Genomic DNA, 24,531 nt, shown 5'->3' with positions numbered 1-24,531 from the left:
CTAGGCAAAAAAGGGTTGTCACACATACTTGGCTAAATGACAGCCTGGGACCCAGCCCAACCTTTCATCTTGCCTGCCAAGAATCTTTCTCTTCTCTCTTTCCTTTTTTGCCCCCCTTAAGTTCTCTTCAAGGATTTTTCACTCCTGATACCCTCCACAAAACAAGAAACCAAGCAAAGCTCAAAGCTTCTTCTGCTGAATCAACACATAGGAAAGAGCTTGGCTTTGGCCAACTTTCCATTCTGTCCATAGGACAAAAATGTAATACAGAATGTTTTTGTGTAATTGTGTCCTGAACTCCCATTCTAATCCTTTACTGGGATTAGAAAGTAGTTAATTTTAGGCTGGACCTCACTGATAACCTTTCTAGCCAAAAGGGAAAACAACTGTTACCCTCCCAGCAGAGATTGCAGGAGGTGCACTGTGAACAGCAGCCTGAGACAGGGATGGATGATGGAGCTAGCTGTCTAGAGCTAGCTGTCTGGATCCAGTCTGGATTTACCCTGCCTGACTTGAGGTGTTTATTTGTTGTGTCATTCAGGAGCCCATGCGCCCATGGTGATCCCTGTCTTACTGGAGAAGCAGCAGTTCCAGGGAATAGTTCAGGGTGACTGGTGCCAGTGGGCTGAATCCAAGTCTTTGTTCATGTCTCACCAAGCTGAGCAGGGAGCCAGGCCAGAGAGCTGTGTCCAGCACTCACCTTCTTTCCCCCTCTGGCCCCCTTAGTCAGAGTGCCCCGGGGTCAGACAAGCCACAGCAGCCTGGAGGTAGGGGTGGCTGCAGCACAGATGTTTTGAGCAGGACATGACCAAGACAGCCATGTTGTGGATTGTCTTAAACTGTCTTGTGGTCTGAACACAAAGCCTGTGGCTCATGACTTACCTACATTTTAGCCCTGGTGACACAGTGACCATAAACACAATTAAATAAAACGTCTTGAGGTCCCAGCAGAGGTTTGGTGGGGTCTGGGGGAGCTGACAGGTTTGTCTGGCTGCTTGGCAGGTCTGTAGTCACATGCTGGGCTGGCAGTCACTGCAGGGACGTTTTGGCAGTTTCTGACACTGCTCCACTAGCCAGCCCTTTAGCCCCAGGCTGTCCCACCAGCACAGGAGGACGAGGGCCATGCCCACCCACAAGACAGGTTGCACAGCTTAGCAAACTAGAACCCCTCTCCCACCCTGAGTTGTTTCCAGGTGTTCTGGAGGTGTTCACCTCTAGAAGGTGGTGAGAGACCATGTCCTTTCACCACCTTTCCATATCCCTGAAATACCCAAACAAGCCCTTTTCTTCTTCCTCTGCTTCCCTCATGAAGGCAGATCTCTAACCTTGCCCCAGTGTAAATGCAGGCAGGGATCCCATCAGGTAATAAAGCAAGAAATAAACACATTTCTCTAATGCCTAATCAAAATTAATGAGGCATATGAAATTAAAGTAAGGAGTAAGGCTTAAGGGGGACAGACAAACAGAAGGTTCACAGATTTAGATATTTGTTTTTTTCACTAAGAGCACCACATATTGAAATCCATTCACAGTGACACTGAAGGAAATCTTACCCAAAACATGAATATTTGTGTGTAAGCAAGCCACTTTGTGTGGTGCCTTGTGAGAGGAGAGACCTCAGAAGTCCTGTGCTCTGCTCCTTCATATTCTGCAGAATGAAAGTCCAGTGAATTTGTTTCCCCTGGCAAAACAACCATTTCTAGTTGTAAATTAAGACTGAGATAAGGGTTTGCAGATATTTCTTAGTGCAGAGGACAACTGCTCAGCATTATGCAAGTTGTGTGGTTAGCCTCTCATGTCTGCTGTGCCTCATACTCAATCCCCTCACAGGGTGAGCAAGGCCATAGCTTTTTATCTCTAGTCTGATGCTTCTCTAAATATTTTGCCCAGGTTTTTGGCTCTAAGACATCATGCAGATTTCAAATAATTTTTTTTAATATATAGGGTTTGAAACAGAATGGCTTTATGAAAGCTAAACCGTACTCTATTCTTAATGAAGTTTGAATTGGAAATTTGTCCCTCCCCTTTATTTTCCGTTTCCTTTTCCCCTCTTTGTTAGGTGATTACAATATAGAAAAGCATTCCCTGGCTTTCCATTCCTGTCTTCCTTCCTGTCCAGATGAGCTGGAAAGGGGCAAAACCTCTGCCCACTACCTTGACCCTGCAGTAAAAGCAGGGGTCTCTGTGCTTCCAGCAATTCAGGTGGTTCTGGAATGCAGAGAATAAACCTTTCTCTCCAGGTTGTGGCTCAGCTGGGCCCCTCTTGAGCACTGACATGGGAGGGTGAGGGAGATCTGGTGTTTCCTTATGATCTTAAAGCCTAGGAAGTTGTTTCTCTTCTTCACAGCATTTGCTTCTGGTTTCTGCGCTGCACAAGCCTTTCCAGAGAAGCTGGATTATCCAACAAACATCTTTGCACATTTTTGTTGAGGAAAATGTCTGTTCTCTAGCCACTGTGACCCTGCCTTGGCTGGTGCTCCAGCAGCTCTCTTCTCTTTGCCCTGAAAGGGCCTTGTAGAAGTATAAATGATCCTTCGTTGCCTGCACATAAAGAAAAACCTTTTAGCTTTGCTGATACGCTGACATTCCTGAGAGAATAACTTGGGTTTGACTTAGGCAAAGGACAAATGCCCTGAAAATCTCTGATTGTAAATGTGGAGAGCAACTTATCATTAACTGACTGTTGTTAGGAAGGGAGCACAGCTAATAAAACCTGCAAAGTGGTTTTGACTTGACAAAGTCATTTCGACTGAGTAAAAAGAGAAATACAGTTGATGCTTGTGAGATAAATTGTTGTTTGCAAAATATATATGTAAAATAAATACAAAATAAATTTACAAAAATAAATATGCAAAGTTACATAAAGGCAGCAGTACAGTTTGGGAATACCAGCCAAGGCATGTTACAACAATAGGATATAATAGCCCCAGTCCAGTGTGGGGCCACAGGCAGCATATTCCATTATTCCATTGGTGTTAATGGATGCAGGAAATGGCTAGACTGAAAGGGAAAAAAAAAAAGCAGGAGGATCTTTGAAAGAAGGGCCCTTCCTTCAGGAAATTTGTGGATGTTTAAGTTGTTTCCATCCATTCCATGGCTGTGAGTGTGTGTGAGAAGACTTGTTTGTTAGTAGAGCTGGCCTGGGAACTATCAGTAATGAAAATTAGCTTGTACTTTTTGGAGGTTTTATGCATATGCAGTTCTTTATTGTATACATGACTTTGTGTATTTAAATAGAGGGGCAGACCTAATGAACCTAGGGACCACAGAGAAGCTGGGAACTTAAACATTTTGTTACATCTCCCCACCCCTTGAGAGAGCTCTTTTTTGCTGAAAGATTGTTGACAAGAGGGTCTGACAGGTATATTTCTGCTCCTTCTCTATAAGCACTTACAATTAATCTTGATTAATTTAGGAGGAAGAAACATTGGAGGGTCCATGGGAAGCACTGCAGGCACCCCTGCTTCTCTGTTCCTGGGTTACTTGGCCCTGCTGCTCCCACCCTCAGAGAGGCACTGCTGGTCCTGAGCAGCAGGGTTGTGCTCTGGGGAGGGACAGTGGTTACACATCCCTCACAGCAGCAGCAGCTCTCATCCAGCAAGGCTCTGCAGAGCTGACCTGACTCCTCACCTTTCAGTGGGGCGAGGCTCTGCAAAGTTCACAAGCAGATAATCTGCAGTCACATCCTTTGCCTGCACTAAGAAGTAATGAGGAAAATCCATGTGTGAGCTTTAAACCCAGTGATGGCAGGAGCCAGGGCAGCAGGGCTGAGCAGAGCTTGGCCATTCTGCTCCATGTGTTTGTGCAGAGCCTGCTCCTGGGGCTCAGCTCCTCCAAGCCAGCCCAGCTATCCCTGCTGAGCTCTGCAGGCAGCACTGCATGTCCACACAGCTCCTCCAGTGTGCTGCTGACCCATCAGACCTTCAAGCAGAGCCACTGCATAAGACACCGGCCTGGTGTCATATGTGACCAGAAAACTCAGTGGCTAGTGGTTACTTAATAAATTGACACATGATTTACAGTTCTTCTGCACAAGTGGCCATGACACCTTTTTGCCCTTGAAGTGTAGTAGAGCTTGTTCATTTTTGTAACTTCCTCTGTTGGTTTTCACTGGTGAGTGGTTTAAGGGTAGGTGAGCTGTCCCACACCTAATCACCTGATTCCTCTGTGCCTTTAATGGAGCTCCCCAGCAGGGTGATGGCTTGTTCCACTTTGGCAAACTTAGATGAACATGTGCAAACAGGGCCCGGATGCATGCAAACCTGCCAGCCTTCACAGAAGTGGGCATTTGGGAATCCCTGGCAGGTACAGAAGAGCTCACTTCAATTGCAGAGTGCAAAATTCACTGTGGAAGTTGATGGTGCCAGTAACAGAAGGTGGAGTAGGTGGGAGACAGAGTTTTGCTGAGCTGTGAGGTGCCAGGATATTTAGGAGACCCTTGGTTTGTCTTTTCTTTTGGCAACTGGAACAGCTGCTGTATTGGCTATTAAGCTTGGTCCTTCCCAGGCACGTCCAAAACTCCTGGACATGCAGAGCATCAACTGTAGACCAAAGAGTAGAAGGGTGGACAATTAGGCAGAGGAGGAACAAGGGGGCCAGTGAGCAGGAGGAAATGCTCTGCCAACCACAGGCTTTCCACGGACCGCAGCCTGAGCAGCACAACTTCCTGAGCTAGAAACTTGTCACCAGGGTGGACCAGTAACACAAGCATTCTGCAAGGTGGGGAGGACACTGGACAGCCAAGCCTGCCTCATGGGACATGTCCAGCTTCTCACACAATTTCCATTATCCAATTTTTCTGTACATCCAAGAACCTTACAATGCAGGAAGCTCCCATGGCTTGCTTTACATCCTACTTCTTCCCCCCCGCTCTTTCTACCTGTCAGACAACAAGAAAGTTGTTTATTTCTGACTAGAGGGTGACAATTACCTGGGATTTCTGAAAATCTCAAGAACTTCTCTTTCTACTTTTAGGTTTTTCATTGTTTGTTATTTTATTTCAGTTTGTTTGTTTGATTTTGTAAGATCCCTTGGCTCTGTTATGAAAAAACACTTATTAAAACTTGAATTTTCTGCAAGTCAGGTTCATGTTTGGTACACAAAATTTGCTTTTGTGCTATGGATTTTTCAATATATCACTTTGCTACCTCCCCATATTCCTTATACTCTGTTTTATGATGAAACAACTCCAGAATTTTGAAGATGTTGGAGCTCTTCCTGCAGCTAGGTTGGGTTCAGGGTCTCACTTCCACTGCCTGTTTAAAGAAAGAAGAACGCAGCAAGGTGACCAAAGGCAGGTGCAGAGGGTAAATTAATCCTTCTCCTCCATATCAGATTAATTTGATCTGAACTGATGAAGTGATCAAAGATGGGCTGGCTTATGAGAGTAAGAAGAAGGCATCAAAAAATGGCCATTTCTAAGGTGGAAGCAAAATGAAGCTTGATGTCCTCTAGCTGTGGGACTGCATAATTTCTCTCACAGCAAACTGAAAGTAACAGCACATGAATTCACATGTGTCTGAACAAAGATTTTTAATAAGTCTGTGCAGTTTGGACACCAAGCTACCTCCATTCAATGTGTTCCTCAACACCTGTCTAATCAGAAGTGGTACTAAACCAAAGCAAGCATAGGCAGCTCTGTTTCTTGCTGTGGGTGAAACCTTCTACTTGCTGTTCATGTAACTCCAGTTATTCCTGAAAGGAAAGAAGGTGGCCATAAAAAAAAAGGATACAGAGATCTGCCTCTACTGCCAGTGGCACAGAGCCCTGCAGCTGAGTCCAGCTGGGTTGGTTGTGACACAGGATGTAAACCAGCCCTGTGAGTCTCCTGTCAGTCTCACCCATCTCCATGCCCCCAACTGTCTCTTTTAAGCACAGGTTTAACAGCACTGCCTATCAATTTCCATCAGGACTGCTCTGTTGGCTTCAGCAGCTTCTGTCTTTTCCTCCTGCTTCAAGTGCTCCTTATAACCACTGGGCTTGAAGGGTTTCCACATGTCAGCTTCAGTCACAAGCTGCTTTATCCCAAATGATATCCCTTCAGGTACCAGGTAGCTCTGGTGCAAAAAGTTTCTCTATCACCTGGCACATGGAGTTTGTGACTGAGTGTCTGTATTTCTCCCTCAGTATCAAGGCAGCTCACACACATTTCAAGACCTGTGGTTCCTGCTCTGCTATAAATATAAATATCCCATTGGCTCTCTCTCCTTGAGGACAGCACAGCAAACCCTCACTCTTGCTCTTTCTTGTTGTCTTCTCGTTTTCAGAGGGAGAAGCAAAAGCAATAAAACATAATAATAAAAGACTAGCTCCTAATTCTTAAATCTGGTCTGCTTAAACAATACTAAGGCACTCTGCCGTTACTTATCAGTGCACTACAGAGCATTTGATTAACAATTTGAGATTTAATTTTAAAAATATGTTATGTCTCTTCTCCAAGCAAATGTGCAGGAGTGAAGAATTAATCTGGCAGTCCCTGCTGCTGTTTCACACAATTGCTGTGTGTCTCAGGTGCCTCAGGGAAATTCAGAGTGACCAGCCACATATAGTCCAGCCAGGAAGCCCTTAGTCTCAGCAGGCTTGTGACAATATTTTTTAAACCCCTTGTAGAGGTGTGCTCAGGCCTTCACCTGCACAAAATTCAGTGGATTATATCTCCTTGCTGGTCTGCTGACTTCTGGGAATATTGAACTGGCACGTGTGGCTCCAGGTTTTTAAAGCAGTGAGTCATGGTGGTCATTACTGCAGTGTACAGTCACTGTGCAATAATTCAAACCACCATTGTCATTATTATTGCCTCCAACAAGCAACCTGATACCTTCTGCAAGCCCGGGGCAGGTGTGTGAATGTAATCACTGTGTAATTAATTAGCTTCTGCTGCCAATCAGCATGCAGCACACAGCTCCCTGCTTCCCAGCTGAATCCAATTTAGCAGAAGCACTGCAAGATTTAAATGTACTTTGCAGTAAGAACTCAATAAAAGAAAAGAAAAGGAAAGCAGGCAGATCTAGGGACAGCTTTTCACCTTCACATCACACCTCTCAAAGTGAGCACCTGCCTCTATCAGCCGAAGGGTTTTGCAGGACTGTGGGACAAGAAGAAAGTTTTATGTTATTTTTGAAAACGGAGGCTTTAGAAATCGTAGAAATCATCTGATGCATGAAGTCTGAGTGAGCAAGCTGGAAAGGCTGGCTGCTCACCATGGTGGCCCTGGAAATTCCTTCAACTGGCAGCACAGCAAGGGCCCAGGAGCTGCCTGGGCTCCCTCCTCCCTGTGCAGCCACAGAGGTCCCACAGAGCCAGATTAAATTGCTGGATTAAGCATTCCCACAGCCCCATCCAAATCTTTGTGACAGCTGTGCCCAGGACAGAAGTCAAGCGTCGGTGCCATAACTGCGTCAGCTGGCGTGTCATGGGTCAGAGCATTACAGCTGAGCAAGGCCAGGGGGCCAGGCACTCCCCTTTCTTAGCCAGCACAGATTTGATTCAATAAAAGTGTGTGCTACTGCTCCAAACCCAGCATTTTAAGAGATTTGGACAATGCAATCCTCTTCTTTTGGGAATTTATCCATCATCTCTTATAACTCACTGACAGGAAACATCTCACCAAACATTCCCCTGATTCCATATGATCCCCTTAATGACTCTTCCTGCCTCTCCTTTAGCCACAGTCTCCCCTTTCACTCATCTGTGATTTCCTCCCTCTCTACAGGTACAAGAGCCTGCTTAGCTCTTCCAGGCTGGTCTGGCTTTTGAGAGAATACCTCATCCCCGAGGGCCCACAAAATATTTGGCTGCCTCTTCTGCCAAAAAAAAAAAAAAAAAAAAAAAAACCAAAACCTTAACCACTGCCCTAAATTTGCTGCACTGAAAGACTCCACACACTGAAATAATGAGATTTTCCATTAGGGCAAACACTTTCAGGCTCTCACTTTTTCATCTTGTATGTCTGAGTTTGGAATTATTTTTAGTTTTCTATCCATTCTCCAAAATTCAGACCCTACATGCAGCCACATGTATTGGAAGGTCAGTTCTGTTATTTTTCCTCACCAGTCTGCTCCTGTTGCCAAAGCCCAGCTGGTGCTGTGAGCAGGGCTCAGAGGTTGGGAGGGAGCAGAGGGATGGGTGCTCTGCAGGGAGCTCTGTGCCAGGGTCACTGTGTGCCTGGTGCTCAGCAGGTCCAGGCTGGCTCATGTCCCTTTCCTGACTTTGTTGACAACCCTCATTTCCCTGCAGGCAATGGGATTCCTGAGCATCAGTGCTTTGCTGGCCCCACCTTACATAATTAATGGCTAACAAATGTCCTCAGGCAGGAGCTATGGCCCTACATGTCACCTTCTGGTGACACAGCAGGACATTATCAGCATTGACCTCCTTCTGATTGAGGTTTCACACATCATTCAGATGTGATCAGGTTCATGTCTTTGTGACTAATTAGGGGAGTAATTTTTGTGTTACGGAACATTTCATTATATGTCAACTTTCATTACTTCTTTCCCACTACTGAGTATGAATATTGCCATCCAACACATGTTTTCCCTTCACATGGTTACAAGGCTTTTTTTGGTTGTTTTTTCTGTAAAAAAACCCCAAGAGATGACTCAGGGTAACTTCCAAAAGGATATTCCACTGTTTTGCTCAATTTGTTCAGATGATATTGATTAAAATCACAGGCTGTTAAATCTAAAAGAAATCCCCTCACCTATGTGACAAGCTGGGCTTTTATCACAAGCAGAGCTTCACTTATTTCAATTTGCTTTTTTTTAAAGCACAGTTCTCTCATTCCTACTGTCTTGACTATGATCTTAAAAAAGGATTGATTAAAATCAAGATTCTGTGAAATAATACCTTTATCTACAACCTGAATTATGAAGGCACCTGTATTTTCTGAGAAAGCTGTCTGTGAAGGGTTGAAAAAGAAAAAACTACTAAAAATTAAAATCTTTGTATTGCTTTTGGGATATGAAAGGCTATTTTTACACAAACTGACTTTTGGGACAGACCTGCTGTGTTAGGTTAGGCCTTTGAAATGACTCTCTTTCAGTAGTTTAAGACTGACCTTATTTGAAATGTAGTACCTTAAGATCTGTATCTTTAAAAATAAAAGGAAAAGGAAAAATATTTGAAGTAAGACCAAACAAAAAGTGAGAGTCCTATTTTCAGTTCTGACCTCTAAGCAGAAAATTAGAGCAACAAAACACTTTTTGTGTATGTTCTCTTACATTTTCTTTAAATGCAAACTCAATTCATGAAATGAATGACAAGCCTGTATCCCCATGAGTCCATGGTCTTATCCAGTAGAGCTCTTGTGACCAGACTTTGCAGCACAAGTATTTCCACTGCCTGCAGAGCTAAGCACATGTATAAATTGACTTTGTCAAATCAGCACCATAGCTTGAAGCTGCTTTTGAAGCCATGAAGCATCTCTGAGACCCTTCAGCTGGAGGGTGGCACCCAGGGGACAGGCATGCTCAGCCCTGTGGCCCTGGGCACCCCTGTGCATCCCTTCCCTGTGTCTGGGGGCACCTGTACTGGAGCAGCACTGAAGAGTGAGCCAAAACCAGCAGAGCCCAGCACAGAGCACCCTGCCAGCCTGCTGGCAGAACAGCCTTGGTGCCTGGGGTGGGTTGGTGCCCCTCCAGGAGCATTCCTGATGTCTGAGTGCCCGTGTCTGTGCTTGCACTGACACTCCTCCCTCCCCCCAGGTTTCTGTTTGCAGCTCTGCTCACCAGGGACTCCCTTGCTGTGTTTCAGCCCTGTCAGAGATGCCAGTGAAGAGGGGAAGGAGACACATCTCTGTCAGGCCAGTGCTGTGCGAAACTGCCTCCAGCTTCCAGGGATCAGCATCCTTGACAAACTCATCAAGACATGTCCTGTCTGGCTGCAGCTGAACATGAGCCAGGAAAGGGCTGGGGCAATCCTTGGCAAAGAAACAGCAGGGGTAAGTCCAAAGCAATTGCAGTTCAGACAACCACATTTCCTGTCCTTGGTTAGGAGAGCAGTGCTTTTTTTTATGTGGAAGCAAAAATATTCAGCAGACTGTTCTCTGTTTTCATTACCATTTGACACTTTACCTCTCTCAACAGCACCAAACAGATACATTGCATTGGCTTTGGGAAAACAAGGAATATTATCTCTGGGTTTATTTGCTTACCATGTAGATTCTTGGACATGGCTTCCCATTCACCACCATAGCCACAAGTATGGTGATTTTCCTGATCTGGAGCAATGAAAAAAAAATCTGTGAAGAAAAGGACCTTAGATTCAGGGAGCTACTGGGAGTAATTTTTATTGCCACATTGATATCTGGTTTGCATAAACTGAGTATTAGAGAATTATACACTTGTGCAAAGCTTAGAGCTTGCTTAAGGAAAACAGCTCTGTACCAAAGGGAGCTGCTCCCCTTTCCTGAGAGGTCTGAGAGGTGAGGCATAGTGGGCTGTAGATGTCCTAGCTGGATCCTTTGGGAAGGGCAGGTGTAAATTACCTGAATTTATGTCAGGGCACACCTGCTCTGAGGATGTTTGGACCTGTCCCTTGGCCAAGTCAGTCTATCCCAGGGCTAAATGCTGGCACAGCCAAGGGACACCCTCCAGTGGGATTCACCTGAGCAGCCTGGGCTGTGCAGTGCACCTCACCCTGAATCAGATTTCTCAATTAGATCGAGCAAGATCTTTGTTTTTCTGTCTGTAAGTGGAGTCTGTGATGTAGCCATGCATGGCCCCAAGCCTCCTCAGGCATTATCCATTCCCTGCAGGCAGGGAGTTCCCCACCTCTGAGTGGCTTTGGGGGAACCTCCTGCCTCTGTTCCTCCTGCTCACACTGTCCTTGTGCACAGCCTTCAGCTGCAGTGGGAAGCAGGCAGGAGAAGAGCTGGTGCATCAGAGGTGTCCCACAGCAGGGGCAGAACCTCCTTCCCTCTGGGAGCCCACCTGAGACTGGGCAGCACCATTCCCACCTGTGGTGAGAACAGAAGAGACTGATTTCAGTACTGGCCCTGACCCAGGGGAAGTACAGCACTCAGGGCTGAGTACAGCTCAGAAAATCCACCTCCTGCTTCTCTGAACAGCCAGAGTCCAATTTTAGCCTCTGGATCCATGGCAACCAGGCGTGCCGATCAGGAAAAAAGAAGTGATTCATTTCCAGGTTTCATTTCCCTGGTTGCTTAGATTAAATTTCAGATGTAGCACTATAAGATGGTGCTGTCTGGCAGTCATGGTTAGAGGGACAGCAGTGCCATGTGGGTGGTGGGACCTGGGCAAGGGGGAGCCTCTCCCTGCAGGTGCCACCTGCCTGTAGACATTTACTGCAACAGAAGGTGGGGGCTGCCCTGCAGCAATCAGCCTGTTTTGGGAACACACCTGTGCATTTATTTGCATTTTCTCTGCCCTGATGGTCAGCCTGAGGCCCTGGGGCTCCATTTCTCCTGAGCTCAGAGGCCAAGATGACAGCACTGTGTGAAGTTGTGAAGCAGCCCCAAAGCTGTGTCTTCAGCATGGGTGCTTCAAAGTGACTGGAGATGCCCTTAGGACTGGGACTCATGCAGGGAAAGGTCCTGGCTTCTAGACAAGCTTCTTAAAAATTCCTCTGCCCAAGAAATTAATGGTATTTGCTAGATTTCCATACATTACAGTTGATTAATGATTTTATCAACTCATACTTCTCTTTCTAATATTAATATCCAGGCTACAAAATTAGCTTGATTTTTTAAGTTAGTTTTTAAAAAATACCTTGACTCCTTTCTGCCTAAACTTACTATCAAAGAACAGATGAATGTGAAGATTATTTTGTCTTTGTATCTGCACCTTCAAGATAAAAACTAAAAATATCCCTGACAATGAGCTTTAATTAGAAACACACTTAGGATCTCATGCAATACAAAGAATGAGGCATTTTTTCTTTTTCTTGGTGAAGCATCTCTGTGGGAAAGGAGCTGTAGGGATGGTGGCCAGCGAGCTGGGCACAGACCCACTGAGGAGAGGCTGTGGAGCCAGGGCTTGTCCAGCCAGGAGAACCTTCAGGGGGACCACACAGCAACCCCTGGCACCTGCAGGGAGGTCATGGGGAGGATGGAGCCAGGCTGTGCTCAGCACTGCAGGGTGGGGGACAAGAGGCAACAGTGTACATTGAAACCAGAGGGGTCCAGACTGGGTGCAGGGAGCATTTTGTCCCTGTGAGGACAGTAAGTGGTGGGACAGGTTGCCAAGAGAGGCTGTGCAGGCTCCAGCTTTGGACATTCTCCAGGCTTGTACAGACAAATCCCTGAGAAACTTGGTCTGGCCTCGTGGCTTCACCCAGGGGATTGGAAAAGGGTCCTCATAGGATACCTGCCAAGCTGAATGATCTTCTGGTCCCATAAAAAGCTCTGCCATGGACACTGTGGCCACCAGAGCCTTTGGCCTTGTGCTCCTCTCATGGACACTCAAATTCTTACTGACTAAATGGATGAGTGACGCCCTTGCTTTAGACCTGGACTGGGACATTCTGGGGTGACTCATCTGTGGTTTGTGAAGTGATGGTGTGAGGACCATCACTTAACAAACTGGGAGTGCAGTTTTAAATCTTCACTTGGTGAAATAGCTTGCTTTAGGCATAAGTGGGACATCAGTGATGCATAGAAACTTTGTGAGTCCCTTGACAGGTCTGAATTTCACTTAGATGAAATGTCCTTTTCCCCATAATTTTTTGTTGTATAAAGCGTAGCTAAGTGGAATGAAGCTAAAGTAAGGCTATTTAAAGGTGGATTGTACTGATAAAATCTACATTGCCAATGACCTAAAATAAAGTTTAGAAGCTCACATAATGTAGCTGAGCTCTTGATTCTTTTCTCCTTTTTCAGATATTCTTAGTTAGGAAAGAGGGTAATGTGAGCAACATGGTCCTTGCAGTCCGCCTGCCAGTGCAGAACGAGGCTCCTGGTGTCTTGGAGTACAACATTAAAGAAGAAAAATCAAGTAAGGTCTTTACATTTCCTGCTCTTGCTCTGGTTCAGGTACTGCGTCCTCTTGTGATCACCAATATTTATGTAATCTCACTTGCACTGAAAAGGTTCCTCTTGTGCCTGGCAGCAGATCTTGCTTTTATGATGTAGTTCAGTTAATATTTCCTGCAGCTGCTTTACCTCAGCTCCCCTGTGGTTCTGCACCTTCTGTTATCATTTACAGACTCACGATAGGGAAATAAAGCACCTCCAGATGAGGAGGCCAGTGCTTTGATCAAGTGAATGGAGCTGCCTTTCACCAGCTGGAAGTCTTGAGGAAAGTGGAAAGCATTGGCAGATTAAGCTTGGTTAACTCACTGACTCTCTCTATTCAAGCCACTTAATTTGGGGTCACCAGTCATCTGACATCTGCTGTGTTGCCCTTTCATGCACCTGGTCCAGTCCCACTGAACAACAAGTTGCTCCTGAGCTGTGTTCAAAGCCAGCCAGGGAAGCAGGTGGCTGCTGGTATCAGTGCCATTCCCAGCTGGATAGCCAAGTCTGCCATGAGCAAGTGAAAATTAACCCAGCTCAAAATCAGCCATGTCTAATCCAGCCCTCTGTGTAAATGGATGTGTAAGGCACATGATTTCCACTTTCAAAGGAATATTTGGAAACGCCTGAGCTTTAGGATAGTCATAGAAACACACACTCAAAAGAGTTCATAAAAATAACTTCACACTATTTATTTATCTGAATACATTTAAATCCTCTGCCATTGAGCTCTGCCCCAAAGCCAGCTCTCCAGAGAAACTGTTTTATTCTTTGCTAAAACACTTGTTTTTCTCCAGATCAGTGTGCAATATCACTTTTCCCTTGTTCAAATGAACTTTTACAGTTGCTCAAATAGTTTTTCCTCCTCCTCTATTTCTTCCCATACCTCTGTGTTGTAAACAGACTTTAAAGCCAGCGGTACAACTGAATCTCTCAAACTGTTCTAATCTCAGGGCCAGAGAGCACAATCTGTCACAGCCCTGCTGCTGCACAGGGGGCAGCTCCCTGGCTGGCTGCTGCATCCCCTGGGAAGTTTTCTCTCTCACCTGCCTGCTCCTGGGAGCACCCAGCTGTGGGGATGTTCAGTGTTCCATGTGAGGGCAGGAGCAGCAAACCTTTTACCACAATTTCAGGTGTTCAATCAAGAATACAAGGGCAAGGGTTAGCAGCATAGAGAAACCTTTTCTTTATTTAGCTATTTGAACTTGACCCAGGACAGATTTTTCATGGTGGGGAATCGTTTTTTTGATGATTCAAGGTTTCCTTTGGATAAAAGTTAAAAAAATCAAATCGTGTCATCCTAAAATATGTCAGTTATAGAAATGTTACTTCTTCACTCATGTCCTGTGCCATGAAATCTGATTTATTTTAGGACAGGCAAAATAAAATGTAGTACAAAAATGCCACTGAGCTAGCCTATCTAGAGAGACTTTGCCATCATGCTTTTCCAACTTGTTTGCATTTTCTAATCTATCACTACCTTAATGCAAAGGATGTACTGGGAGACAAGCTTCCTGGTAGAAGCAGGAATTAAATCAGTTTCCATCACTTTCATACAAGTTGCAAAGTAAGTGGAGGAGGATAACTAAAATTCAGCTCTTATTCATAAAGCAGGAGAGCTGCCATCACAAGCAACAATCCCAGCAGCCATGAGGCTCATGCATTCCTATGGTGGATATCCACATTATTTTTAGCTTGAGTTCTGTCAGGGTTGCGTGTCAGTTGGTAGAAAGCCTCTCAGTTCTCCATTCTGCACCGTGCTGACAAGAACACACTGGGTACAGAAGTAGTCTCTCTTTTGCTTCCTTTCTCAATTAGGGTAAGTACCCCAGATTTTAAGTTTAAAAGAAATTGACTGAATTCATGTTAATAAAGCCAAAGGACAGTATCTAGCACAAGGGGAGATGGTAAATCTTCTGTGTCACAGAGATTTGGTAATTAATTTGGTGATTAATTAATTCTCTAGCTTCAGCTGCATTACTACACTGCCTTCTAATTTTTTTTCCAGAAATGAAATTAAAAGATGTCTAAATGCTTTTAAAAAATTTAGAACCTGAGCTTCCTTGACAAGTAAGCTGGTATGTCTGGATTGCCTCAGATTAATGATGTGCCCTTCACTCACCCCTGGTACTCTGTAAGTGTCAGGGTAGGAGACCTCTGAGCACCCCCAGAGATATTCTCTTGCTGTGGAATGCAAGTAAGTTGGAAGTTGGGTCTTACACTCCTGAAAATATGCAAAACACCCCAGCTGAATAGCCTGATGGCCACTGTGGACTGGCAGGGTTTGTGTTTCCAAACATTTATTCTTTAACTTCAGCAAATCTCTTTCCTGTCTGGGTTGACACATGAGCAATGATGTGTGTGATGTGCTCCAGGGAGAGCTGTTTGTCCCTTTCTGAGAAGTGGCTCCTCCCAAAGTGTTCAGAGAAGCAGGAACAAATCCTTCTCCTCACCTCACTTCAACTCCTTAGACTCCACACAGTTGATGCATTCAGATGTAAACTGAAATCTGAATTTGTCTCAACATACAGAGTTCTGATTTTATGGAGAGTCTTCCTTCAGTTAAAATTCAACTTGCAACCTAGCAAAATTCAAATTGCAACCAGGTTACTATTTTGAATAACCTTGCCAGCTGCTTCTTGTCCTTGGCTGTTTTTGTAGAGCCATCCTTATTCCATCCTACTTTTCAGCCAGGATCTGAGGAGGCTTTCCCTGGTATCACAATGATGGTACAGAGGATGTTGCCCAGCCCCTGTGTTCTGTAGAGATGGTCATTCAATGAAGACAAAAAAACCCTTCAAAATCTTCTTGGCATTGCACTACCAAATAAGAGTAGTTCATTGTTTTACTATTTCTTTTCCTCATAGTGACTTTGTTTATATTTGGTGATTTAGAGAAGTATTGTTTTCTGATGGGAAGACTGTATTTAACTATGATTTCTCTTTTTAAATGGAAATCCCCAAAGAACCCACTAGGTAAGAGAATAAAGAAATGAAACCTCTTTCCCTTTGTTTTTTTCTTTTGGGAAATTTTCACCTCTTCTGTGAAATAGCCCTTAGAGAGAACAGGAAAATGGACTTTAAAATTTTTCTTCTGGTTCTTTTTGGTTGTAATTCTTCCAGAGACAGGAAAGCTAAATCCCAGTGGTATCAGTAGCTATAGAAGAGGCCAAACAGCTGATATCAGGTACCATGTGGTTCATCAGAAAGTTGAGAAACCTGGCAAGTTTCAAAGCCTTGGATCTCTGTGGTTTTGCACTTGGCCTGAAGGATCCCTTACTTCTTACTCAAAGCAGTGGAAATCTCCCTGACCTAAAGCTTGTTACAAGATTTCTACCATTTAGAGATGCAGTATTGGCATCTACCTCTCAATCTTTGCCAAAATCTCGAGTACTTTGTGCACTTTCTGTTCTGAGAGTTGCCCCTTCTGCTTCATTCTGGGATGGAGCCCCAGCCTCACAAACTGAGCAGCTCTTCCTCAGCTGGCTCCTGCCTTTGGCTCTTCTCAGCAAACTGGTGGCAACCCCAGGCCCCAATTCCCTCTCCTTTTCAGGGATAAACCGTCAGAAGTCACCCTGCTGACCTCAGCTCCATTGCAGCAGTATTAAAAAGGGAAGGATCAGAAGTTTAAAGTACATGTGTGTTTCTCAGTAGCCTGTACTGAGAGCTTGGAAGAAGCATCTGAGTGCCACAGACCACATGGTGCAGGTAGGGGCAGTAGCTTTTACTTTCACAAATAAAATACCCCTGCCACAGGGGTCAAGTCCTTTAGAAGAGGAATGCTCTATCACCATGAACTGAGGTTAACAGTTTCTTTTGTTCTGGAAATTTTGTCCATAGTATCTGAAGATAATTTGGTTTCACAAAACACATGAATTGATCACATACTTCTCAGGAATCTTTTTCACATGCTTTGGTGTGGGATATATAGTAATTGTTTTCCAAGCTCTTCTGTATCAAGGAAAAAGGATGTGATTCCTTTCCAAGTAAGCAAAATGGCACTAAACAGAAGCATCTGCAATTTCACAGAATAAAGAACATATTGCTCATATTATTCTATTTTTTAAAATAAAAATAACAATAAAATTTATTTGCTAAGTCCACCTTGAACTCTTCAGGTTCATGCCATGAGGGCTTTGAGGCTGGTCTGATGCTGCCAGAGCTGCCAATCTCCTGTAACCCTGCTGCTGCCTCCCCCTTGCTGCAGGGGCCTGGCTCTCCTGGAGGTGTATTTCTGGAGGCAGCCCACGTGAGCCCGTGTTGTGGAGCTGCTGTTCCTTATTTAAGCTGTACCTGGGGGGGCCAATCTGCCACCAGACACAACTCTTCAGAAGCATCTCTTACAACACATGGGGCCAAGGCTGGGTTGAGCCCCCAAAAATCAATGATTTGAAGGAGGGGTTTGTAGTGAAGCCTTGGCTTTAGTGTGGCTATTTCATTTATTAGAGGAAAATTATGAGACTCAACGTTCTCTGACCCTCCAAGCTTCTCTGCAGATCAACTCTAAATAAGCTGGAATCTAACAGAGGTCTTGAAATAACCTTAGCAAAATCAAACAGGAAAACCAAAACAAATTATCTCCAAGTAATACAAAAATGTCCAGAACATTTTAAATTAATGTTTATTTATTTAATTATTAATTATTTAATTAATTAATTGTTAATTAATAGTAATACTTTTATTTATTTTAAATTAATAATTAAATCATTATTATTAATTATTTAATTAATTTTATTTAATTAATATTTATTTAATTAATGATTAATACCTCCTTTGGAGGATGAGACATGGTGCCATTGGACACAGTAGCTCAATTTCTGGTTTATGGCCAGCAGCTGTACTCCAGGCTATGTGGGATGAGCTTGTGCTGAGGACCCACAATGTCCCTTGACAGAAAAGGTGCAGGCAATTACTGCCCTCCAAAGCAGTTTAAGAGCAATCACTGAGTGCTGCTACAAAATTGCAAGCCTGGTAGCAAAAAAGGATGTTGATAAAGAAATCCAGTGTTTGCCCTGGTCACTTATTTGACCTTTCTTAAAGTGAGACTGAGCTCAGGAAGTGCAGACTGGAGTTTGATATGAAATGCTTGAGACAGGAGGGATTTAGGAAAGGATTATAACTCAAGAAAAACACACAGCAGCAGTTTAACCTGCCTGGTTAATTCTCTAACTGCTTTCACCCGCTTGCCATGAAAGTTTGTGAGGATCTGACCACTTTGTACATCCACCAGTGAACATCTGCCAGCAAACTCAATCAGGACAGAAAGAAGAGTTACACCAGATACAGAGGAAGCAGGAAGGCAGGTCTTTCTGGGGAGGCCAAACAGAAATTTAGATGAGCAAAGGTGTTCCTTTCCCTGTTGGATGTTAGGGAATGTGAAATCAACAGGAAAAGATTACTGAAGATTTTGCAATATACTTCCTTGTCTTAATGATCCCAAATAGGTGCACTCTAGAGATGTGAAAGCAAGCTTAATTTTCAAAGTCACTTCAGTCCCTTCAACACTGCCATTCCTTCTTCCCAAGCACAGATGGCAAAAAACTCCACAGCTTTTTATTATAGACTAATGCCATTTGCACAGATAAAAAGGACATGTGCAGTCATTCCGACTGTCCTGTAACAGCCACAGATGGAAATTAAACAACAGTAATCAGGCAGCAGCATGTGTACAGAGGGGCACTAGAGCAACAGGGGGATGGACATTGTTCCTCTTTGCAGGTTTAGCTCTAAGCAAAGCTGCTGAAAGCCCTGGTCTTTGCATCCCAGCCAGCCTGAGGTGAGGGCTGTGGGCACAGCTGGCATGAAGGAGGCAAATTGCTGAGTGTGCCTGCATGGGTCAGTGTGTCCCAGGGCTGTGAGGACACACTCACAGGGCTGGGGAGAGGAGGCAGATGGAGTAGGAACATCTCAGTGGATGCTCTCTGTTGGCTCAAGCAGCTCCAGATGCTGGCAATAGACTGGCCCATTGCACTGCTCTGGCACCCCAGCTGACATGGCCAAATATGGTCATTTATGGCAGATCTCCCTGTTTAATTTTGTTAATGTTTATTTTAATACATAATGCTGAGGCTGGATTAAGGAACTCAGGGACTAAAGTACTTGCTGCTAACATGTCACAGCATGGTCAGGTGGTGTTTTCCCACGTGAACTACATTGTAATTCTGCACAAATGAGATCATGGGAAAAAATAGGATAGCTTGGTTACTGCAACCTACTCACAATTTAACTCCTTCAATGCAAGGGGCCAGTTGTGCAGATGTACTTTGTGATATGAGTATTTTTGTGGAAGTGCTGACAGCTCTTGCAATAGCTTCCTCAGTTTTGCAAGCCCTTTTGCTAACGCTCTGTCTCCTGGAATCAGGAAGTAGACTGAAGATAGGCAGATTTTTTTTTTCCAGAAAGAAAAATAACTATCACAAATGCAGAGAAAAACCTTGCAATTTTGGTAATTCTCAGAATAACACAATATATGGGGAAACAACCTATAAGAAGACAATCTGCCATTTAAAAAATAATTTTAGTTGCATTTATTTTGGATCCCTTCTGAACTAGAATGAAGATGGGGATAGAAATCTGTGGTACAGACTGAGGTCAGAAAGATGGGATCCTTCACTTTATAGCTAAAATGAATAAACTGGTGCATGGGCTGGTATACCCGACCCTGACTTCCAAGATAAAAACATTTATTTGGGTAGCACTTGCAGATTTTCCAGGGAGGTTTTAATGTTTGGGCTGGATGAAGCCTTGAGTGACTTGGCTTGACCTCATGGTCCTGGTTTTAACAGGATTTTGGGCCAGAGATCTGCTGTCCCTGCCAGCCTGAGGGATCCCACAAGTGATACTGAGCCAGGCTGTGGGTGAGCTGAAGGGCAGAGAGCAGTTCCCAGAAGGGATGTCTCAGTAGAGCAGCAAAAGCACTTCCAATTCTCTAAGGTCCAGGTTCTTGAAGAAATACTGCTAAGATTCACAGAGGGATAATGGTGAAAAAATAAATAAAACAAATATTTTCTGTACTACTGTGTCACCTGTGATCTCCCCAAAACCCATAAGCTTCCTTTCTTCAGCTTCTTCTCACTTTGTGCATAGGGAAAGGCAGGATGTGCTCAGTTTATTTAATCAGTGCAGATTTGCAATCAGCTCCTGTCAGGTACTTGAACGTGCTTGAAAAGGCCAATAATGCCCCCCAGGGGTAATTCTATGCCCCTAGGCATACTGGGGAGCTGAGCTTGCTGCAGGCTGAGATAGACTTCCTCATGTGCCATTAATATCACTGCAATGCTCCTGGACTGTTGTTGCACAGACATTGAAGGGAATTTTCAGCTAGCATGGGACGATCCAAGGAGTAAATGTACATTCCACCCTTCCCAAGCCAAACCTCTCTAAACAATCTCTGGCTCATCAGACTGCAGGCAGAAGGGCCCATCAGAAAATATATTTGGTTACTTCTGTTATCACTGTAATGGTACCACAGCTCTTTTTGAAATGGTCACTTTAAACAAAGCAGTTGACCTCCTTCAGTGGAAGCCCTGCAACATCCAATGCCAGAAAGAAGATTTCTTAATTCTGTAAACTGAGGCATGAAAGCAGGGTAGGACTATTTATAGCTTTGATTTCCTCTGAATAGATGAGAGGCTGAACCTGAGGTTACAGAGTGAAAAGATCAAGGTGGTGCTTTTTTGGTGGTTTTGGGTTGTGTGTGGGTGTTTTTGATAACCCGTTCTGGCATTCAGCGATACAGCAAAGAGAGGACTTGGCAGCCACCTCATGGACTGCCCTGGAGACTTGTCTACCAGTCAGGAGGGTCATGCAGCTTCTTCAAGTTCACTACAGAATATGACTTTACTGAATATATATTATGTGTATAAGGAAAAAATATCAGTTTTCCCCGCAACTAGGGAAGGTCCTGCAGCCCCATGAGTACAATAGAGTAGGTGGGAAAGGGCATGGGCCCTCTCCTGAGGAGAAGGAGTCAGGTTTTATGTGAGCTCAGACTGTAACTTTGTGCTGCCACGAGAAGGGCTCTTGCCATTCCTCATGTGTCAGCAGCCCATGTCCCTGCCCTCAGCCCCTCTGGCCCCTGGCTTTCTCTGCCTCATGCAGGTTCTGGCTGGGAAGGAGGGAAATGTGGATGTGGGGTGTGAAAGCAGGACAGTGTGGGGGAAAATGCTTCCTTAGAGGTGTTACCATATGCTGGGTTATGTGGAATAAAGTCTGGAATGGAGATTAAAAAGTGGTAAAGGGCTGAGGGGCTACAGGTAACTGGGAAGTGTTGGTGGCAGAGTGGAGAGAGAGGCCTGAGAACCAGCTGGAAAGGGGCAGCAGGTGACCAAGGATGGGGTCACATCCTGTAATGCTGAATGATTGTATGAGCCTCCAATGTGCTCTAGGCTGGCCACAGAAACAGGAGCCATCAGAGCTGCCTCATGGTGCCAGGAGAGGAGGCTGCAGGCAGGGCAAAAGCACTGCTGGGATGGGTGGGAAGTCAATCCATGACTGTGGCCAAATTGCCCCATAGCAGCCAACCTTTCTGAGGCAGAGCATTGCTGGCAGCAGGATGGGGAGCTGACCTTTCCCTTCCCTGCCAAGATGAATTCAGCTGACTTTTCCAAAGGAAGGCACCAATTTTACAGGCTGAGGGCTGAAGCACAGGTTGCTGAAGGGGCTTGGCCAGCTGTGCATCACCAGCCCTGAGCAAGCCCATCCTGGCCATGATTGTATTTACTGGGCTGCAGAGAGAGAGACCTTGTGCTTGCTGAGCTCTTGACAGTGTCCAGCGCTGAGGTATCAACACAGCTATTCAGACTTCTTTTGTATGCTTTTTGTACAGCCTGACAGGCAGTTCAGCTGCTGTAGAGTGGAGAGTCAATTTTTCCAATCTACTTAAGAGGAATGTTTTCCTTTATTGTTGCATGATGGAGCGTGTGATTGAAGCAAAGCAAGAATTGTTGTCAGCTCTGGGACTGACAAGCCTGAAAAAGGAAGAAATGTACTGGAAAAAATAACAAGTTATCAACACCCATGGGACAGAAGATCCCTCTTCCCTTCTTTCCCCAAAACTGGCTGATTCCATCTCAATTAAGCAAATCATACATTGCAGCAGCAAAACTTGTCCAAGACTACTTTTTTTTCAAGGATTAGCAAATTGACGAGTAAAAGTTTGTGTATTTTTAGCAGGGGAGACTGGAAAAGCTGAACATGTAGTTAACCTTCAGGTTCACATTTCAAGGAGTTTAACTGCATTTAAGGAGGGCTCTGGGCAGACACCTTGCCATTTAGGAGGGTAGACTGATGAATGTTGTCACTTAACATAGTTCCTGTTGCTGCCTATGAGATGTAGAGCTACCCTAGTTATCTTCAGATGAGGCTCTCTCAGACACAGATAACAATCTGCCTGCATCACCCAGGGCTCTGCATGGGCTTATTTCCTCTGTTTATGCATATTTCTCATTAACGAGAAAAGTCTGCCATCACCAACACGGCTTCTTGGCATGGACAAGCTGCCACTGAGCAAGTCAGCTCCATGGCATGGGATAACTGGGCAGCTCTGCCCCAGCCCTGACCTTGGGCTCTGGGGGTGGTGCTGGAACTCGTCTGCCCCCACAGGCAGTGCCAGACCAAAGGGCAGCTCTATCTGGGCTGTAATGAGGACATAGGAGACATTATCTTTGTCTCGTCTGCTGCCTGTGGTTTGATTCGAGATAAGACACTGAGTGATTTCTAGTCCCCTAAGGATGCCTAACCTAGACATCTTCCTGAGATCAGTCTGGCTGCCAAGGATGAGTTCTCCATTATCCACATCACTGTTAACCCTGAAAAGTGGGTTAGAGTCAAGGAGTTCCCTTTCAGGAGACTACTCTGAGCTAGGAGCCCAGAATTTTGGGTTGGCAAGAGCAGTGACCATGGGCCTGGGGGATATTGTAAAACATGGTATGAAGACACATTTTATAAGCTGTTGTGCAGGTCCATAATTTCTCTCCTAAACGCAGATGTGCATAAGGAAAGCAGAAAGCCTCACCAAGTCCTTCTCATTTGAGCTGAGTTCCACATCACTTTGACACACTGCTTATTTTAAAACATTAAATACTTGTGCAGCTGCTTTTTCAAGATTGAACAGTGCCAGGCTTCTCTGTGATTTACTAGTTGTTTTGGAAACATTCTGGTTGCTTATAGCGGGTAGCTTTATTCTTTTTTTTTTTTAACTCTCATCCTGAGCAGTTACCTCCCATCTCTCCATACAAATACTTTCATTTTTACTCTAAGCTTTGAACTGATGGGATTGTAGGGAAAGCATTTTGGAAAGAAGCCCTCGGGGTCTTGTTAGCTTTGTTAATCCTTACTTTGGCTTTTTTTTTTTCCCTTATTTTTCACTCCCAAGAGGCAAAATGCAAAATCTGTGTGTAATCAGAGCTAGAGACTATGCGTGCTGTTCTAGGATAATATTGTCTTACCCTGCTCTGCTTAGTTCCTTGAACACAACCCAAAAAGCTTACTGGCTTTAAAACAGCTACTCTAAATCAGTACCCATAATACAAGTGCCCTTGTCTCAGAGGCTAAACTGAAACAAATTATATTTTTTTTTATCCTTGGACAGTGCTATCTAAAGATCTTACAGAGCTGAATAAACATGAGTTTAGATTTGTAAATGAGGTAAATAAGATACTGTTTGAAGTGAAATGAGGGCATTAAGGACCTCACTCTTTGACCCTGGAGTAGGACCCTCACAGTCAGTGACAGGGCAATCTATCCCCCTCAGAAGCAGGAAACAAAAGAGCTGTTTTCACCAGGCTGTCAGCTAGGTGGGATTGCAGCTCTAGGAAGCAGGAGTGTATCATTTTTCCTTTTTTTGTCCACCCTATTGACCTCTGCCATTTCAAAGTGGGTTATTCCCTTTCATCAGTCACCCTTGGAAATTGTCTTGCTTGTGAAGGCTTTTCTTCATGGAAGTCTCTCTTGCAGAATGTGGTTCTGAATACTGAATGTCTTCCCTTAAAACACTCGGCAAATTTCCTTTTTCTGTATGATTAACCTCAGCACTATGGTACTTCACAGTGTATCTCAGAGCCAGAGAAATAAACTCTTCTCCAAAGTAAACGGAGAAAAACATTTTTTAATAAAATACATCTGTATGATAGCATACATTTTTCACATAAGGATTGATTCTCAAGAGTTATCCATAGGACCTGGAGACTGTTGCTAAGAACTAAATCCCCAGAATTTCAAATCATAGCACTGTTTCCTGTTACATGAGGCACAGGGGAGACCCTTTATATATCTGAATGCTTCACAAAGTTTTGCCAAAGAAATTTGCCTTTTGAGAGTAACTTACAAGTATCTATATCGAGTTTGTCTTGTCAGCCATGCCTCAGCTCTGACAGTTTTAGTGGGCAGCTGGGCAGCACAAATCTTGTACTGCCATTGTAATGTACAAGTGGATGCTGAATGACCTGCAAAAATGTGACTTCTCCAGCAATGATCCCAACTCTTGCCCAGCTGCTTAGTGCAGGGTCCACATTGATTGAATGTTATCCTCCTCTCCTGGGTGTGCCCCTCAGAACTCAC

The 24,531-nt window shown here is 44.5% G+C and overlaps 1 protein-coding gene across 1 annotated transcript in view; it reads left to right on the top strand.

Moving 5' to 3' along the window:
- RIN3 (Ras and Rab interactor 3) overlaps nucleotides 1-24,531 on the top strand; it is a 64,602-nt gene that overhangs the window by 8,325 nt on the left and 31,746 nt on the right. The window contains exons 2-3 of the mRNA XM_071426585.1: nucleotides 9,754-9,940; nucleotides 12,839-12,953. Coding sequence (XP_071282686.1) covers nucleotides 9,754-9,940; nucleotides 12,839-12,953 — 302 coding nt within the window. The remainder of the gene's footprint in view (nucleotides 1-9,753; nucleotides 9,941-12,838; nucleotides 12,954-24,531) is intronic.

Source organism: Agelaius tricolor, unplaced genomic scaffold (assembly GCF_023055355.1).
Source record: "Agelaius tricolor isolate 1412-34295 unplaced genomic scaffold, bAgeTri1.0.p SCAF_5, whole genome shotgun sequence".
In the NCBI taxonomy this organism is placed as follows: Eukaryota; Metazoa; Chordata; class Aves; order Passeriformes; family Icteridae; genus Agelaius; species Agelaius tricolor.
The sequence above is the reverse complement of the archived record's forward strand: the minus strand, read 5'-3'. Positions and strand labels throughout refer to the sequence as shown.